Genomic DNA, 19,149 nt, shown 5'->3' with positions numbered 1-19,149 from the left:
ATATGCCATTCAAGGGTATATGTTGTAGTTGTTGCACCACTGACTGTCTTTTGTCCAAATTAACCTTTGGTATTGGGCATTCTGACTAAAAACCTTAGAGTAACTTTACAAGACTGCATTAATCAGTTCCTGACATGTTCTTTTATACAGCAGAAATAGAATTAAAGCTGAACTCCAAGAATAGTTAACAATGACCCTTGCAATGAAAAGATTAAATTCTTGTTTTGTGTAGGGGGGGAACATAAAGCAGCTATACTTGCCCTACTCCCTATTCTTCTAGTAGCTGGCACTCTCCGACATTCCTGGGATGTGGGCACCTTGCCACACTCGCATACAGTGTAGAATTGCTGGTCTTGCATTGTACATGATGACATCGAAGTGCCTGTAACCAGCAGAGCAGTGGCTTCGGGGAACCCTTTATGGAGCTGGGAAGAAGCCTACAGGAATGAGGAGTAAGGCAAGTATTTCTGCTTATTCTTCTACCCTTAGTCTTAACAAATATTTAACCCTTGCAGTACAGGGGAAAACCCCACTACGAGAGCATTTTTTTATGTGCCGATATTTGAGCTCTAAAGAAGTTGTACCTTTTTACCACAAAGCATTCCTTAAAGATAGATGGTTTGGATAGAAGTATGAATAATTCAAACTATTTTTTGGAATTGTAATTGATCAACCCTCTCTTTGCCCTGGTGACCATTGTTACCAAGAAAGTTAAAATTTACAGTTGTCACTTGACCAGTTGTAGAGGGGAAATCTTCCTATGGAGACACCTGTTTCAGTGACAGCTGTTTAAGAGGGCATGTCCCCCACACATTTGGAGATTTCTATTCCCTTTGGAAAGGTTTACAGTGGCTTCTGTGACGAGACCCTTGCTCGCTCGCTTCCGCTCTCCCGACACTCTGCTACTAGTGAGTCAGCTTGCAGATCGCAACGTCTGACAATAAAATGTCTTCCTGTTTGAACTTACATACAGCCTGCCTGGTGTTTGTTCTAATGAATTCCGAACGGCACATAGCTGTAGTTCGGATCCCGGAGCCTTGGGTGACGAACCATCAGATGTTGCAAACTGCAGGCTGACTCACTAGAAGCAGAGGAGTGTCGGGAGAGCGGAAGCGAGCGAGCAAGGGTCTCGTCACAGCTTCCATTTCTGACCAGCTAATCAAATGGTTGTTGTAGGATGGTAAGGATTGCAGTGCAAACACATGCTAATATATGAACTCCAGTATAATTATCTAATAAAATAATATTGTCCTCAGACCTTAAGGCATGACAGATATTGGTAATGGAAGATGGAAATAGATAAGTTGTCCTGTTCCCCCATTATGGGGAAATGCAAGCTGCATCAGCTGGACCTTACTGGAAGGCTCACCAGTTTTGTGAGACTTTGCAGAAGGACTAAGAGAAAAGTGTAGGCGAACGTTTGTTTAAAGGAAGGCCATTCTGAAGTACTGGCCATGTAGTATTTTATAATCCCATTAACATTGATCCCCTGCAGCACCGTTTGCTTTCAGTAGCAAAGAAAAAAACCAAATACTTCAGGTATAGTGAAGCATGTGTCTCTCTCCTTCCTTCCTCGAAACAGTGCTGGCACTTGTCAATTGGTTGATTAGGCACCTGCCAGCAAGATAACATGGGGGCCTGGAGAGTGTGCTCAGCCCTGTGTTTGTTCTGATGAGGATTGACTTGGGTTTCCATTCCTCGCTTCTGGCGGCGGGTTAGGAAACAGAAAGCAACTATGAGCTGCTTCAAAGTTAACCTGTTCATTTGCCTTTAATGGCAAAGCACAGGTGCACTTTAATGCGTAAATTGAAATATTGAAATTCGGAACTGGATGAATTTGGATCCGTGTGTACCCCTCTCTGTTCAGCAGATGCCATTAGTTAGACCGGCTTCTGTTAAAGGCCCTGCTGGAAAACCAGCATGCGATCAGCTCCTGCAGCCAATGGCTGCAGCGCTGATCACTGTATTCTGGTAGGCGTAGGGGGGATTCCCTACTGTCAGAATACAATAGCTCAGCAGGAGAGATGCATGCATCCACATAACTTGTGTGGATACAGCAACCTTTTTCGTATTCACCGGCTAGTTGAATGAAAAAACCTCTAATGGCTTGTTTCCACTGAGCTTTCTGGTACGGTTCGGTACGGTACGCTATTTATGCCGTTTCTATTGTGAATGGTACCCTAATTCCGAACCGTACCGTACCACTTTTTTGGGACCCTTTCGTTGGGGTACCAAGCACATTAGTACCAACTGGGTGGAGCTACACTCTGCAGAACTTTGATTGGTTGACAGAGAATCGTCTATCACAGCTTTCCTGCTACGCCACGCCTATCATGAAAGGGTACTATTGGCAGTGGAAACTCAAGGTGTACCGTACCGTACCGTACTGAATCGTACCACTCAGTGGAAACGAGGCATAAGTGTATACCCAGCTTAAAGAGGTTGTAAACCTCAAAAAAAAAAAAAAAAAACCTGTAGGTACAAGTTACAGAGGAAGCTTTAAATCCTCTTTAACTGTATCAGAATGTTATGCTCATAAGGCCCCGTTCACACTGGGGCGACGCTACTTCCCAGGACGACCTGTGAATTTCATTGAAGTCTATGCAGGTCGCTCCGGGTCGCCCCAAAGAAGCTCCGGACCCTTTTTCTAAGTCGGAGCGACTTGTGTCGCTCCTATTAGAACGGGTCCACAGCTTCTCTATGGAAGCCGACCTATGGCGACCTGTCAGGCGACCAGGTCGCCTGACAGGTCGCCCCAGTGTGAACGGGGTCTAACAGTTTTACTTTCTTTTACTGTTTGGTGTTTTGATTTGCAGCAGGAAAGGTCCCTTCTATTGCTTTTCCAGTCTTGTCGTTGGCAAATCCAAAGCAGATCATCGCTATGCAAATATTATCAAATTTTAATTATGTATAACTAGGCAGGGCAGATATTACAAAATGTATTTTGATTGTTTCTAAATCCTTTGTGAATTAATAGGCTAAATGTCAGACTGTATTAGATCCTTGGTGATTTTCTCTTGCAAATCGGGTTGTGCTGAGTTTCTTTAACCAGTTAGGGCAGTGGTTGTTAACCTTGTTGGAGGTACTGAACCCCACCAGTTTCATATGCGCATTCACCGAACCCTTCTTAATTGGAAAAATAAAATATGATTTTTCAACTTCAAAACATAGGTATATATTTAGGTATATATTTATTATACATAGGTGCACAAAATGAACAAAACCATTAAAGAACAAAACCATATTAAGAACAAAGAACAAAACCATTAAAACATGATTTTCACACAAAAACAAAAACATAATAATGAATATTTACTGCAAATCAGTGTGACTTGGGGGTGTCAGGAAGGCACACACTGGGGGGGGGGGTTGGGAGGGCATACCATGGGGTGTCAGGAGGGCACACACTGGGTGGGAGGTGTTGGGAGAGCATACCATGGGGTATCAGGAGGGCACACACCAGGGGGCATTCACAATGCTTTATTGAGCTAAATGAAAAGGACATGCATTTCCATTTGTCAGCTAACAGCACCTCTATGCTAAGCTGCAGTGACTCAGCAGACTTAGCATAGAGGTGCTTGTAAACGAATCCACCATGTACAGCTAGCTGACCCTTCCTCCAGGAACATTCACTCGGCTCCCTCTGCTCAGCTGCTCACACTTCCCTCTTCCAGACGGGCGTGATCTCCTTGGTCATGTACATCCCCATCCCGCCCACTCAAGCAGCAAGCAGCCTGCAGGAGATAGGCTGGAAACCTGCTTGGGAAGGTACAGGGGGCGGAGCGTCAAGTGTCTATGTGTAATGGCTGTGAAATGTCCCGACCGCAGCTCTGATTTCCCAGGGTGCGCTCGGCCTCACAATCAGTAATATTTTCTAGGGGGATGAGCCGGGCGTGTCGTAAAGAATCATAGGAGTTGGGTGTGTGTCTTGACCTCCGCCGAACCCCCGAGACTGACTCACCGAACCCCTGGGGTTCGATCGAACCCAGGTTAAGAACCACTGAGTTAGGGATCTTAGTCAGTATCGCTTGCCTTGGTGATCATTGTTAGATGTGGAACAAACAGCTATAGGTGCACTATATTTCTGACCTTGTTTTTAAGTGGTCCTTGGAGCTACACTTCTAAATGCCAATGTGTATAGTCCCCGCAGGGTAGATTGTCCTTTTTCCATATGTATTGTTTACCTCGGCAGTGACCGTTCGGACTTAAAGTGGTTGTAAACCCTCACATATACCCAATAAAGTGACTAGCTTCAGGTGATACACAGAGATAAAAGGAATCCTCCTACATAAACTGTACCTGTTTATCTACCATGTTCTCTTCTCAACATCTGTTTTGCAGTCCGGAATTTATAAAGCTTGTCTGAGTTGTCTGAAAAAAAAAAGGTGGCGAAGAGATAAAGTTACACTCTGCAGAGCTTAGTGAGGAGAATTCTGAGAGCTGATTGGAGGGAAGGGACACACCCTCTTCACACAGCACAAAGGAACAGAGCTAAGGCAGTCAATCAGCTGGAGATCCCTCCCCTGTCACTTTTTTTCTCTTGGTGTCAGGGAAACTTGTAGGACGTGACTCATGCTGATAGCAGAGGAACAAAGCATCAGACAGAAATGACATTTAGTGCTCCTAATTGAGACAAGCACATACTATAGAGGGATGTGCTTTGTTCATATTTCATGTCTGAGGTTTACAACTACTTTAAAGCGGAGTTCCACCCTCGTAAAGTTTTTTTTGTAATAAAAATACCCCCGGGACAGTCAGGGCTAGTACATTCCACAATGGATAGCCTCTGAACTGTCCCAGGTCGCACTTACCTTTTTAGAAGAAATACTTACCTTGAAAATGTCTTGTCCAGCGCTGCCATCTCAGGTGTGGGCAGCTGAAGCCAGCGCGTCCTCTTCAGCGTCCTCTTCTGTGTCCTCTTCATCCCAGAATGCCCTGCTCCTGCCCCGCTCGTCATGTCCGGTGCGGGCGCGTCATTCCTGCACAGCTTCTGGGCATGCCCAGAAGCTGTTTAGCAGTGAATGATGTGCCTGCACCGGAACGGACGAGCGGGGCCGGTGCAGGCGCACTGATTCCTGGGAGCGATGACGCTCAGCTCCCAGGAATCAATGCGAGCAGGAAGTAACGGCGCGGGCCGCGGCCGAAGAGAGAGGGAGTAAGGTGAATATATTTTCTTCTAAAACAAGGTAAGTAAAGACAAAAAAAAAATCGTGATTATCCATTTATTTTTCAGGTGAAAGAGAGCAAGCAGATGGGGAAAAATTACTTTTAAGGGTGGAACTCCACTTTAAGCTTAGGCAAATGACATTCATCCATAACAATGTTTAACATCTTAGTTCGCTGTGACCAGTAGATTGCTTTATTGATATTGAACCCAGCAGTTCTATCAGAATTTGAGGAGGAGTTAAGTAAGATCAACACCATTTGACTCTGGAACGCAATTTTCTGTGGGATTTAGGGTGTTAAACTATATTCCTATGTGACCATTCTCTGAAAACCAATCAGCCATTGCTGAAAGTCCCAATCCATTGTGTCAGCAAGTACTATTCAGCCTGTGGTCTGATTCAGACACAATATGGGGCCTACCCCAGGTTTCTCCATTGATTCCATTTCAGTAAAATTGTCATGAAAAGGAGAACCTGATTTCCTGAAGCATCTTACAACCAGATAATTGTTTTCTTCTCTGTGAGTCATTTCCATTCATTCCTGTTTATTTAAAGTCACTGTACTGCTGTTTTTAGATATATCGGGGTTTGATAAAACAAGTATTCTTTTTACAGAAGTAACTTTTCAGCATTTCTTCCTAACCTAACTTTGTAATTGTATTTACTATGGTTAAATACCTAAAGAAAAATATGCAAGCTACCATTACCAACCTTCCTTCTCAAATTGTAAGTTGTCTGCCCACCGTATCTGGCTGTAAAACAGAGTCACAGACCCAGAGTAAGCTAATTGAATTTGGCCTTCCTGATCTGCATTATTTTTCCATCTCTATTACTGAACATATTGAACCCACTGAATCAGCTTGGCAAAAGGCAATCACCATTTTCAGTAGAGGTGAGCAATGGCAGCCCATAGTACATGTTTTCTTATAATATAAGTGGGGTTCAGCAAAATCCCCTCCCGGTGGACAATACCAGAGGGGCTGCATGGGGTCAAGTGTAACCACACTGCAAATTAGGTAACAGGCTTCCGACACACTTGTAAGTTTGTCATATCTATTGGCCCAACTTTAGAATGAGTTCCGATTTATACACTGAACAAAATTATAAACGCAACACTTTTTTGTTTTTGTCGTCATTTTTCATGAGCTGAACTCAAATATCTAAGACTTTCTATGTACACAAAAGGCCTATTTCTCTCCAATATTGGTCACAAATCTGTGTTAGTGAGCACTTCTCCTTTGCCAAGATAATCCCTCCCCCTCACAGGTGTGACATATCAAGATGCTGATTAGACAGCATGATTATTGCACAGGTGTGCCTTAGGCTGCCCACAATAAAAGGCCACTCTAAAATGTGCAGTTTTATCACACAGCACAATGCCACAGATGTCGCAAGTTTTTAGTTGGCATGCTGACTGCATGAATGTCCACTAGAGGTGTTACCCGTGAATTGAATGTTCATTTCTCTACCATAACCCTTCTCCAAAGGCGTTTCAGAGAATTTGGCAGTACATCCAATCGGCCAAACAACCTCAGATCACGTCTGACCACACCAGCCCAGGACCTTCACATCCAGCATCTTCACCTCCAAGATCGTCTGAGACCAGCCACCCGGACAGCTGCTGCAGCAATCGGTTTGTAAAACCAAAGAATCTCTGCACCAACTGACAGAAACCATCTCAGGTAAGCTCATCTGCATGATCATCCCTCGTCACGGTCTCGACCAGATTGCAGTTCGTCGTCTTAACCAACTTGAGTGGGCAATTGCTCACATTCGATGGCATCTGGCATGTTGTAGAGATGTTCTCTTCTTTGAGTTCAGCTCATGAAAAATGGAGGCAAAAACAAGTGTTGCGTTTATAATTTTGTTCAGTATAGGTTACTGCACTTAGGAATTAGAACCTAAAGTAGAACTAAAGGCAAAACTTTTTTTTATTATTATTATTATTATTATTATTTTGAATAGAGTAAGGGAGGGATATAACCCATCTTTTTTTTTTTTGCCATGTCACCCCGTGTGGGAGATTTCCCTTCACTTCCTGTCCCATAGCCAAAACAGATAGTAAGAGGAAATCCCTCCGAAAGGGAATCCTGGAGTGCCACCAGGGTCACTAGTGTCCCCGTTGGAAGAGTTCCTCTCTATTACTATGCCAGTATCAACTCCAAACTTTGGGATTTCTTTTTTTTTTTACTTTCAATGATCGTAGAAACAGGACAAATAGAGAGGGTGAATCTCCTTAACGGGAATCAGACCACAATAAAATGAACAGATGTTCTAATCCCTCTCCACTCTGTCCAAAACGAAATTAAAAGATACTCCAACTGAACTAATCACAGTAGATAAGGAAAACTCTCACTTGGCCTCACCAGATTGCTTGTGGAAACAGACACACTGCTTTTACCATACTGCCAATTGTATGGAAGAATTAAGTCTTCTTGCTCTCTTTAGCAACAGACTTGATGCAACTACTTTATCTTCAGGACACTCTCTAGCATCCCCTTGATTGATACCATCCACTGACTCTTCTACTTGAAGGGATGACCCTCACAGGACAGCCCCCGTGACACAGATCTGTACTCACAGAATCCGATCCTTTGTGGTGTCTCCCTTCTAGTCAGGACCTCTGGGTTCAGCTTCTCTCTGACTTCCTGCCCCTCAGGTTTACTATCCAAGGCTGCATGGCAGCTTCCACAGAGAAGGGGCAGCCGCCCCCTTCCTCTGGGATCCCGCTCTCCAGCTGAAGACCCCGAGCACATGTGCCCTTGGCATTTATACAGTCACCCAGCATACAAGGACCCACTTTCCTCTGCCAATAGCCAGGATTGTAACAATGCCTGTGCCCCCACTTGTCAGGTTTCCTTCCACTGTCCAATATGCCTCCCTATTGGACCAGTGTGAAACATTCAGAACATTCAAGCTGAGCTGCACCTGAGCACCATGAGCAGACCCTATCAATAGATCCTGCTCCCTGGTAGGTAGAGAGCACTATAAATTTACCTGGCAATCTTCCTGGTAAGCAGAAAGATCCAGAAACTATACTCTCTTCTAGCACCTACCTTGGAGGTTGCTACAGCCACCCCCCCACCAAACCGAGCCATGTCCTCATTGGCTCTGGGCATCCACCCCTACCAAAATACCTATACAAAAATGTATAACGAGCATCGCACTAACTTGGAAAAGGGGGGGGGAATAACATATGTACATGGCCATGGGGCACACCCCATATGTGGTCAGTAAGCACAACAATTTAAGGGAAAAATATAGACATCTGCTGTACGTTGTATGCTAGTGCATCCCCTGCCAAGCAAAGACTGCTAGACAGGGAAAATGGTTAAACACCCTGACGAACTAATACTACAAATATATTTCTACTCATACAGTATCTCACAAAAGTGAGTACACCCCTCACATTTATGTAAATATTTTATTATATCTTTTCATGTGACAACACTGAAGAAATGACACTTTGCTACAGTAGTAAAGTAGTGAGTGTACAGCTTGTATAACAGTGTACATTTGCTGTCCCCTCAAAATAACTCAACACACAGCCATTCATGTCTAAACTGCTGGCAACAAAAGTGAGTACACCCCTAAGGCAAAATGTCCAAACTGTCAATATTTTGTGTGGCAGCCATTGTTTTCCAGCACTGCCTTAACCCTCCTGGGCATGGAGTTCACCAGAGCTTCACAGGTTGCCACTGGAGTCCTCTTCTACTCCTCCATGATGACATCATGGATCTGGTGGATGTTAGAGACCTTGCACTCCTCCACCTTTCATTTGAGGATGCCCCACAGATTCTCAATAGAGTTTAGGTCTGGAGACATGCTTGGCCAGTCCTTTACCTTTACCCTTAGCTTCTTTAGCAAGGCAGTGGTCATCTTGGAGGTGTGTTTGGGGTCGTTATCATGTTGGAATACTGCCCTGCAGCCCAGTTCCTGAAGGGAGGGGATCATGCTCTGCTTCAGTATGTCACAGTACATGTTAACATTCATGGTTCCCTCAATGAACTGTAGCTCTCCAGTGTTGGCAGCACTTATGCAGCCCCAGACCATGACACTCCCACCACCATGCTTGACTGTAGGCAAGACACATTTGTCTTTGTACTCCTCACCTGATTGCCACCACACAGGCTTGACACCATCTGCTGAACCAAATATGTTTATCTTGGTTTCATCAGACCACAGTACATGGTTCCAGAAATCCTTTGTCAGGTCGGCTCCAGGAAGAAGGGGGGCCGTAACTCAGGAAAGGTTAGAAAGGTTGTGGTAGTGGGGGACTCAATTATCAAGAGGACAGAGAGGGCAATCTGTAAAAAAGATCTCGAGAACCGAACAGTTTGTTGTTTACCGGGCGCCCGCGTTCGGCATATCGCAGATCTGGCAGACAGATTGTTGTGTGGGGCTGGGGATGACCCAGCGGTCATGGTGCATGTGGGCACTAATGACAAAGTTAAAGGTAGGTGGAGGATCCTTAAGAACGATTTCAGGGACTTAGGTAATAGATTGAGGAAAAGGACCTCCAAGGTGGTTTTCTCTGAAATACTGCCTGTACCTCGAGCCACACAGGAGAGGCAGAAGGAGATTAGGGAACTTAACAAGTGGCTGAGGAACTGGTGTAGGAAGGAGGGGTTTGGGTTCCTGGAGAACTGGGCTGACTTCTCAGTCGGCTACCGGCTCTTTAGTAAGGATGGGCTGCACCTTAATGGGGGCGGTACAGCTCTTTTGGGGAGAAAGATGGCCACCAAGTTGGAGGAGCTTTTAAACTAGGAGACGGGGGGGAGGGCTCAGAAGTAGAGTCAGTTAGGAGGGAGCAAAGGACTGAAGGCAGTTGTAGGGTCAGCAGCGACAGAAGGTCCACAACGTCTATTGGTAGGTCTGTGCGGGAGAACCGCAGACCAAACAGGAATAAACATAACCAATCACGTTTAACTTCCGTAAAACTAAGAGGGGTATATGCTAATGCCAGGAGCCTAGCTAATAAAATGGATGAGTTGGAAATGTTAGTACATGAGGAGGACATAGACCTAGTGGGAATAACGGAGACTTGGTTCGACCCCTCACATGACTGGCTGGCAAATATCCAAGGGTATTCAGTGTACCGGAAGGACAGGGTAGGAAAAAGAGGGGGAGGGGTATGTCTCTACGTCAAGAATAATGTAAGGGTGATAGAGAGGAGTGACATTACGGAAGGGATGAGTATGGAGTTAGAATACGTGTGGGTAGAACTCCATAGGGAAGGAGAAAAGGGAAAAGTAATTGTGGGGGTTTGCTATAGGCCACCTAAACAAGGGGAGGAGGTAGAGCTGGAATTTTTAGCACTTTTGGGTAAAGTGGCAAAGCTAGGATCAGTCATCATATTGGGGGACTTCAATTATCCCGACATTGACTGGGGAGAGGGGATTACACACTCACATAAGGCCCGGCTATTCACGGAAACCTTACAGGATAATTACATGTCACAGTTGGTGGATTCCCCTACCAGAGAAAACACAATCCTGGATCTATTGATCACTAATGACCCAGACCTAATCTCGGAGGTAGGAGTCCAGGACAACCTGGGCTCTAGCGATCACAGGATGATCACATTTAGCGTAAATAACAATATAGCAAGGCAAGTGGGGAACATAAGAACCCTTAACTTCAGAAGGGCAAACTTTCCAAAATTGTACTTGTTGATGGAAAGGGTAAACTGGGACCGAACCCTGGGATCCCTGACCACAGAGGAAAAATGGGAATGCTTTAGGAACATATTAAGCAAAGGCATCTTGCAGTGCATTCCTATGGGAAATAAATTTAGAAGGGACAAAGCCAAACCTGGCTGGCTAAACCGGAGCGTTAAAAAACTTATTAGGGGAAAAAAATTGGCCTTCAGGAAATATAAATCAGAGGGCACAGTATTGGCTTTCGACCAATACAAGGAGGCAAATAGGAAGTGTAAACACAAAATCAAGATGGCTAAAATAGACTTTGAGAGGCAAATAGCGGAGGATAGCAAAAAAAACCCAAAGAAATTCTTTAAGTATATCAACAGCAAAAAAACTAGGGCAGAGCATATTGCACACATAATTAACAATGATGGGAGGATGGTTACAGAGGACACTGAAAAAGCAACCGTGCTGAATGCTTTTTTCTCATCAGTCTTTACACAGGAATCGGAGGGGTACACTGACCATGACTGTATAGTTAGTAGTAATACACAGGACTTGCCACTATGGCTAACAGATGGGGAAATCAGGGAAAGGCTGGATAAACTCAACACAAACAAATCACCAGGCCCGGATGGCGTACATCCAAGAGTACTCAAGGAACTCAGTAAGGTTATATCCAGACCACTGTTCCTGATCTTTGCGGACAGTATTAGGACAGGAGATGTACCAGGAGAGTGGAGGAAAGCTAACGTGATTCCGATATTCAAAAAGGGTCAGAGGCATATACCGGGAAATTATAGGCCTGTCAGTCTGACATCAGTAGTATGTAAACTTCTGGAGGGGATGATAAGGGACTATATCGTAGGGTTTGCTAAGGACAACAGCATCATCAGTAGTAACCAGCACGGGTTTACAAATGGGCGTTCTTGTCAAACCAATCTCTTAACATTCTACGAGGAGGTGAGCTGTGAGCTAGATAGGGGCAGACCAGTGGATGTGGTGTACCTAGATTTTGCTAAGGCGTTTGATACAGTTCCCCATAAGCGCTTAATTTATAAAATAAGGGTCTGCAGGTATCGACAGCAGGGTTTGCTCTTGGATACGGAACTGGCTAAAAGGGCGTGTCCAAAGGGTGGTAATAAACAGCGGGTACTCAGACTGGTCTGAGGTAGTAAGCGGGGTCCCCCAAGGCTCAGTTCTAGGACCAACCTTGTTCAATTTATTCATAAACAGCATTGAGGACGGCATCAGTAGTTCAATATCAGTTTTTGCAGATGACACAAAATTAGGCAGGACAATAACAGCACAGCATGAAGCAGATATCCTACAGAATGACCTGGACAAAATAACGGAGTGGGCAAAGACATGGCAAATGAGGTTTAACGTGGAGAAATGTAAGGTTTTACACTTGGGGACTAGAAACATAAAAGCACAATACACGTTAGGAGGGGAACCCTTGGGAGAATCAAAAATGGAGAAGGATCTGGGAGTCTTGGTTGATGATAGACTAGGCAACAGCATGCAATGTCAAGCGGCAGCTGCTAAGGCTAGCAGAATATTAGCATGCATAAAGAAAGGGATGTATTCCAGAGATAAGACTATAATCCTTCCACTTTATAAAACTCTGGTCCGACCTCATCTGGAGTATTCGGTCCAGTTCTGGTCACCAGTCCTCAGAAGGGATGTGTTGGAGCTGGAGAGAGTCCAGAGAAGGGCAACTAAACTAATTGGGGGATTGGAGGACCTTGATTATGAGGAGCGTCTGCAATCGCTTGATTTATTCTCCCTGGAGAAGAGACGCCTGAGGGGGGACATGATAGCAATTTTTAAATATCTAAATGGGGATCTAGGCTTAGAAAAAAAGCTGTTCAGTCGAAGGGATTGCATGAGAACTCGGGGGCATACAATGCGATTAGAGGAGAAGCGTTTTAACCTCAGGCAACGTGGGGGGTTCTTTACTGTTAGGGCTACAAGATTGTGGAATTCTCTACCACATGAGGTGGTTTCTGCGGGTAGTATGGTGGCTTTCAAAAGACTCTTAGACTTACATCTCAAGGATCAGAACATTCAGGGGTATGCAAGATGATTACAGAAACACACATCTACACAGGTTGAACTGGATGGACTTTTGTCTTTATTCAACCTCACCAACTATGTAACTATGTAACTATGTCCTTAGTCTGCTTGTCTTCAGCAAACTGTGGGCTTTCTTGTGCATCATTGTTAGAAGAGGCTTCCTTCTGGGATAACAGCCATGCAGACCAATTTGGTGCAGTGTTTGGTCTGAGCACTGACAGGTTGACCCCCCAGCCCCCCCCCCCCCCCCCACACACACACACACCTTTTCAACCTCCGGAGCAATGCTCGCAGCACATATACATCTATTTCCCAAAGACAACCTCTGCAACCCCTGGATAGGATGCTGAGCACGTGCACTCAACTTCTTTAGTCAACCATGGCGAGGCCTGTTCTGAGTGGAACCTGTCCTGGTAAAGCACTGTATGGTCTTGGCCAACGTGCTGCAGGTTAGTTTCAAGGTCTTGGCAATCTTCCTATAGCCTATGCCATCTTTATGTAGAGCAACAATTCTTTTTTTTCAGATCCTCAGAGAGTTTCTTGCCATGAGGTGCCTTGTTGAACTTGCAATGACCAGTATGAGAGAGTGAGAGCGATAACACCAAATTTAACACACCTGCTCCCCATTCACACCTGAAACCTTGTAACACTAACGTGCCACATGACACCGGGGAGGGAAAATGGCTAATTGGGCCCAATTTGAAAATTTTCATTTAGGAGTGTACTCACTTTTGTTGCCAGCAGTTTAGTGGCTGTTTGTTGAGTTATTTTGAGGGGACAGCACATTTACACTGTTATACAAGCTGTACACTCACTATTTTACATTGTAGCAAAGTGTCATTTCTTCAGTGTTGTCACATGAAAAGATAGAATAAAATATTTACAAAAATATGAAGGATGTACTCATTTTTGTGAGATATTGTATACAGAAATGGGCCATGGACAACGTTTACAGAGGCATAAAATTTCCTTGCAGGCCTGCAAAGAAAATACAAGCATTTTGCACATTTACATTCCGTATACTTACAGCGAGACTGTCCTCTCCGCAGATGCGACCTTCTCACCTCAACAATCCCTATCACTAGCATTCATGTAGAGATAGCTGATGCATCCAACCCCTTAAGGGCAAGTCTTGACTCGTTCTGTTGTATTCCTGTTATAGACAAACAGAACAACCTACCATTCTAACTGACTAAGCATACTGTGTACTTGTTCCATACGAGAACCACATGACTAGCAATAGGCAAAGTCTCTTTCAATTACCAGAGTACTGACTCTTTCCTATTCCAGCCAGACCCACAAGTTAGAATGAAGAGGTGCGAAGTCCATCTGACTAATGCTCGCAGTGTCTTTTCCTCTGCAGCACTGAGGCAACACATCTTCTCCTGGCAGCATGCTGTTGTTTCTGGAGCCTTAGCAATAGCTGGCCTACTTGTGAGTGTCTGCAAGAACTCTTCAAGGGGGCCCAAAAGAAATCTTCGCAAAGTGTCTTTAAATAAATTCCCTCTTACTTTCAGTCTCCTCCATTATCTTCCATGGAGCATATGGGTAATCGTATCCGTATTCCATGACCACTTTCCTCTGATTGAGTCTTTGAAAACGAGAGAACCTGGGCTGTATCTCCTCTCCCAGGTGGGGCATATAGGGTCTCCAATTTGGTTGATCAGTTCGGCATATAAGTCATTCTGTGCTTGGGCCCGAGCATAGGTGCGGGTTGGGCATAAGTCTGGGACCCTTGTGGCATAGGCCTCACAGACCCCGATATTCTTTGCACACCTCATGCGAACGACCACTGCCTCTTCACTAAGTGAACTTGAACTTGGAGGACTTCTTCTTCCCTCAGTTCCCCAATCCCACTCAGTCTCCACATCTGATCCCCCATCCTGGCTTGCACTACACTTTTAGTATAGTGCCAGTCTTATGGGGCGAATTGGGCAGGAGGGCAGGTTCCAAGAGACAAGTCTGGCACCCCCATAAAGCAGTCACACTGCTACCTGCCGATATGATAATACCGGCCGGTGAGGACATTCGGATAGACCGCAGGCCGCCAACGACACTTAATACAACTGGCCCGAGGGCCGCCAATGCTAATAAGTGTGGCACTGCAGCCTAATGCTCTGCCTACCCTCCTCCACTCCCAGGTATGGCAGGAATCATGTCAATAATATAATTTAATGTCTTTAAACATCCTTTTCCTTGAGCGATGATATTGAATTGCATCATATAAAATTAAGACTTTTAATTGTATATGATGGCAATAATATTTTGGACCTGCTCACCTCATATGTACTATCGCAATATGTCACTGGGTTAGTAAGATTACTCCTTTCTTTTAGGATATTTTGACTTGTGTTTCCTGCCACTGATAATTTCCCTTATTTATATAATAACTATGGACTTCCTAGTCATTATTCAAATAAGTGAAATAATCCTATGATTACAATCAGTGGCAGCAAACACAAGTCCAAATTTCTTAAAAGAAAGGAGTACTCTTACTAATCCCGTGACATGAGGCTGTACTAATGGGCACTGATAAGGCTGCACTGATGGCCACTGATGAGGTGGCACTAATAAGCTGCACTCATGGGGCTGCATTGATAAGGCAGCACTGATATGTTGCACAGATGGGCACTGATATGCTGCACCAATGGGCACTGACATGCTGCACTGATGTGCGCTAATAGGCTGCACTGATGGGCACTAATATGCTGCTCTGATGGCCACTGATGAGGTGGCAGTGGTGAGCACTGATGGGCACTAGTGAGGCAGCAATGATAAGGCAGCACTGATATGCTGCACTGAAAAGCTTCACTGATGGGGCTGCACTAATATCCTGCCCTTGCCCCTGATGGGCACTGATATGTTTCACTGATGGGCACACTGATGGCCTCTGATGAGATGGCACTGATAAGCTGCACTAATAAGGCAGCACTGATGGGCACTGATATGATGCACTGGTGGCCACTGATGGGGCTGTACTGATGGCCTCTGATGAGGCCGCACTGATGGGCAGTAATGAGGCTGCACTGATGGGCGCTGATGAGGCTGAACTTATGGACATTGATAGACTGTGGTTGTGGTCTGTGGTTTACAGATGACTGGGTGGGTCATAAACAGGAAGGGGTGGGTCATAGTTAAATAAGGGGGTGCCCAAGTTTAGTCAAGCCTAGGGCAGCACAAAACCTAAATACACTACTGCATATAGCCTTCTGGGCTGGCAATCACTCTGCTCCAACTTCAGCAACCTGTCATCGCAGTGCCCACACTGGCCCCACACTCGCAGCCGCACAGATACATTCAGGCATCTGCCACATACCAGTCCAAGATGCATACCTGTCCAAGATGCTCCGTGTCCCTTCCGCTGCACAACTCCAGACTACCTTTGGGTATCATTCAGACTCCTGTGTTCAGTAGGGTCAGATACTGTCTGTCTGTCCGCTCTGCAGGCTCTCCACCAACACGTAATAGCCTCCGCACTCCGGCTCACTCCGGTATCCGCCATCTTGCTACTCCACACACGTGTCTCCTCTTCAGCTACACCCAAAGGCAGAAGTGACATTTCAGCTCCTTTCCTTTGTTCAGATTGGCGGCCAGTTGCTGGGGATTTTTCACACATCCCTCTTTACTCCCGTTTTGCTCGTTACTCAGTAAACAGTCCAGGGTATTTGGTTTTTCTATTTTTTTTTGTGGAACTTGGAAGGGAATATTGAGATACCTCAACTGAACTATTCACAGTAGATAAGGACAACTCTCACTTCGCCTCACCAGATTACTTGTGAAAGCAGACACACTGCTTTTACCATACTGACACTTGTATGGAAGAATTAAGTCTTTTTGCTCTCTCTAGCAACCGACTTGATGCAACTTCTTTATCTTCAGGACACTCTCTAGGATACCCTTGACCAACACCCATCCATGGACTCTTCTACTTGAAGGGCTGACTCTCGCAGGACAGGCCCCATGGCACAGGTCTGTACTCATTAGGCACAATCAGATCCTTCCTGGTGTCTCCCTACTAGTCAGCTCTGCAGGACCTCTGGGTTCAGCTTCTCTCTGACTTTCTGGCCCTCAGGTCGACTACCCAAGGCCACATGGCAGCTTCTTCAGAGGAGGGGCAGTCACCCCCTCCCTCTGGGACACCGCTCTCCAGCCGAAGACCCCAAGCACATGTGATCCTGGCATTTATACAGTCACCCAGCATGCTAGGAGGCACTTTTCCTCTGCCAATAGCCAGGATTGTAATAATGCCTGTGCCCTCACTTGTGAGGTTTCCATCCACTGTCCAATATGCCTCCCTATTGTACCAGTGTGAAACATTCAAACAAGCTGGGCTGCACCTGAGCACCATGAGCAGACCCTATCAATAGATCCTACTCCCTGGTAGGCAGAAAGCACTATAAATTTACCTGGCAATCTTCCTGGTAAGCAAATACATCCAAAAATGATACTCTTCTAGCACCTACCTAGGAGGGTGCTACATATGGACAAAATTAAAAATCGTATATGTATTTCCACATTTCTAGCCTAATCCTAATAATCCTGAATGATCTTGATGTTTGTATACGTGCTTTGTGAAGATCCCCCACACATATTTTTTCCTTGAATTCCATGACATGTATTCTTTATGCCCTGTGAGTTGGCACTGCTGTGTCGCGCATTTCATAGAGCCTGCCTTCTAAACTACAGAGGAGTTTTTTAGGAGGGGTTTCAGGAGGCGAAGTCAGTACAGGAATTAATGCCTGCATGTAGCAAGGTACCATGGGATATATAGTCCCAGGAAGTTGTGGAAAAAGATGGCCAGCAGACAGTCAGAACAAAAATAACAAACGTTTGTATTGCTATTACAATGGTAATGTTCTAAAATGAAAAGTGTGTGTGCTGTGACAATCTATTTTCTTTAAGAATCATCACTTAGGGTATTGGTTCACAAATGTTTCCCAGGACCCCACACTAATATAATGAATAAAAAAATGGTCTCCTCTACTATTCAGCTTAAACATGTTAGAGGAGACTTTTTCTGATCGGTGGAGAGCCAGCTAAAGCCATTTTGTGATCATTTTGTTTTGTGATTCACTATATTGGTGTGCGGTCCTGAGAGACATTTGTGGCTTTATGGTTGGGATGGCTGTGCTCTTATCTGTGGCCCAGCAGCTGTGTTTGATTTGTTCCGGTATATCTGACAGGATCATGTGAGTGGTGTTGTTTATCATTCAGGTTCATAAGGTTTTTGGTTACTGTACTCAAACATTGGCACTTCAGGTCACTGATTGGGATTCTTTAGATTCATCTTAATTGGCTACGTGGTATTAAAATTATTATAGCTGAAGATGCAGGGCTTTTTTTCTCAGACAATAGGTGCAGGAACTCCCCTCTTTCCGGGGTACTCGTTTTCTCTGGCCCTACCCACCTCTGAGCACCATTCCTTGGTTCCACCCCCTACCCACCTCCGAGCACCATTCCTTGGTTCCACCCCCTACCCACCTCTGAGCACCATTCCTTGGTTCCACCCCCTACCCACCTCCGAGCACCATTCCTTGGTTCCATCCCCTACCCACCTCTGAGCACCATTCCTTGGTTCCACCCCCTATCCACCTCCCAATACTGCCCTTTTAGACAATACAGAACCAAATATCCTTTTGTGGTGCTAAGTAATTTTGTATATAATTTGGGAGTGTAACAATGTATATTACTTCTCAGCAGATCCATTTTTAAAGCGGTAAATTCCTCTCTAATATATAAATATTTCTTTCTTTTTTTTGCGGTACCAGATGGTTATGAAGATAAACACAAGTTGGATCTTTTAAAACATTTTGCCAAATCTCCCAATATACTGCACTGTACATCCAAATTCTGTGACTATGGGAAGGCTGCAGGTTCAGAAGAGTATTCCCGTCAAGAGGTGAGTGGTCCTTGTGAGCTGATGGAAAACAAAAATCTCCACTATGGAGCTTTCAAATGTGTTATCTGCAACCTTCTGCTGAGTGTATAGGGAGATATTTTGTAGGCTGAAAAAGTCTTTCTCAAAATTTTAAGATGGTAGAACCCTTTACACAACTTTTCAGGTGTCATGGAACATTAAGTGGGGTGATTAGTTGGGAGGAATGCTCCTTACATTGGTGGTCAGTGGAAAGAATCCCCCCTCCACTACAGATAGCTAAAATGATATATAATTTGTGGCAGTGGCTACTTATCTAAGAGGCAGAAATCGCTCGAGGAACCCTCAGCAACCTCTGGAGAAACCCCTAGTTGATGGAGGCTGG

The 19,149-nt window shown here is 44.9% G+C and overlaps 1 protein-coding gene across 2 annotated transcripts in view; it reads left to right on the top strand.

Annotated features, from left to right (window-relative positions):
• CNP (2'',3''-cyclic nucleotide 3'' phosphodiesterase) overlaps positions 1 to 19,149 on the top strand; it is a 42,538-nt gene that overhangs the window by 11,081 nt on the left and 12,308 nt on the right. For both annotated transcript variants that reach the window (XM_082272612.1, XM_082272613.1), the window contains exon 3: positions 18,658 to 18,788. In XM_082272612.1, the coding sequence (XP_082128738.1) occupies positions 18,658 to 18,788 (131 nt within the window). The remainder of the gene's footprint in view (positions 1 to 18,657; positions 18,789 to 19,149) is intronic.

Source organism: Pelophylax lessonae (genome assembly GCF_965119305.1).
Source record: "Pelophylax lessonae genome assembly, chromosome: 11".
NCBI classification, from domain to species: Eukaryota; Metazoa; Chordata; class Amphibia; order Anura; family Ranidae; genus Pelophylax; species Pelophylax lessonae.
This window is presented reverse-complemented; position numbering and strand designations above follow the sequence as displayed.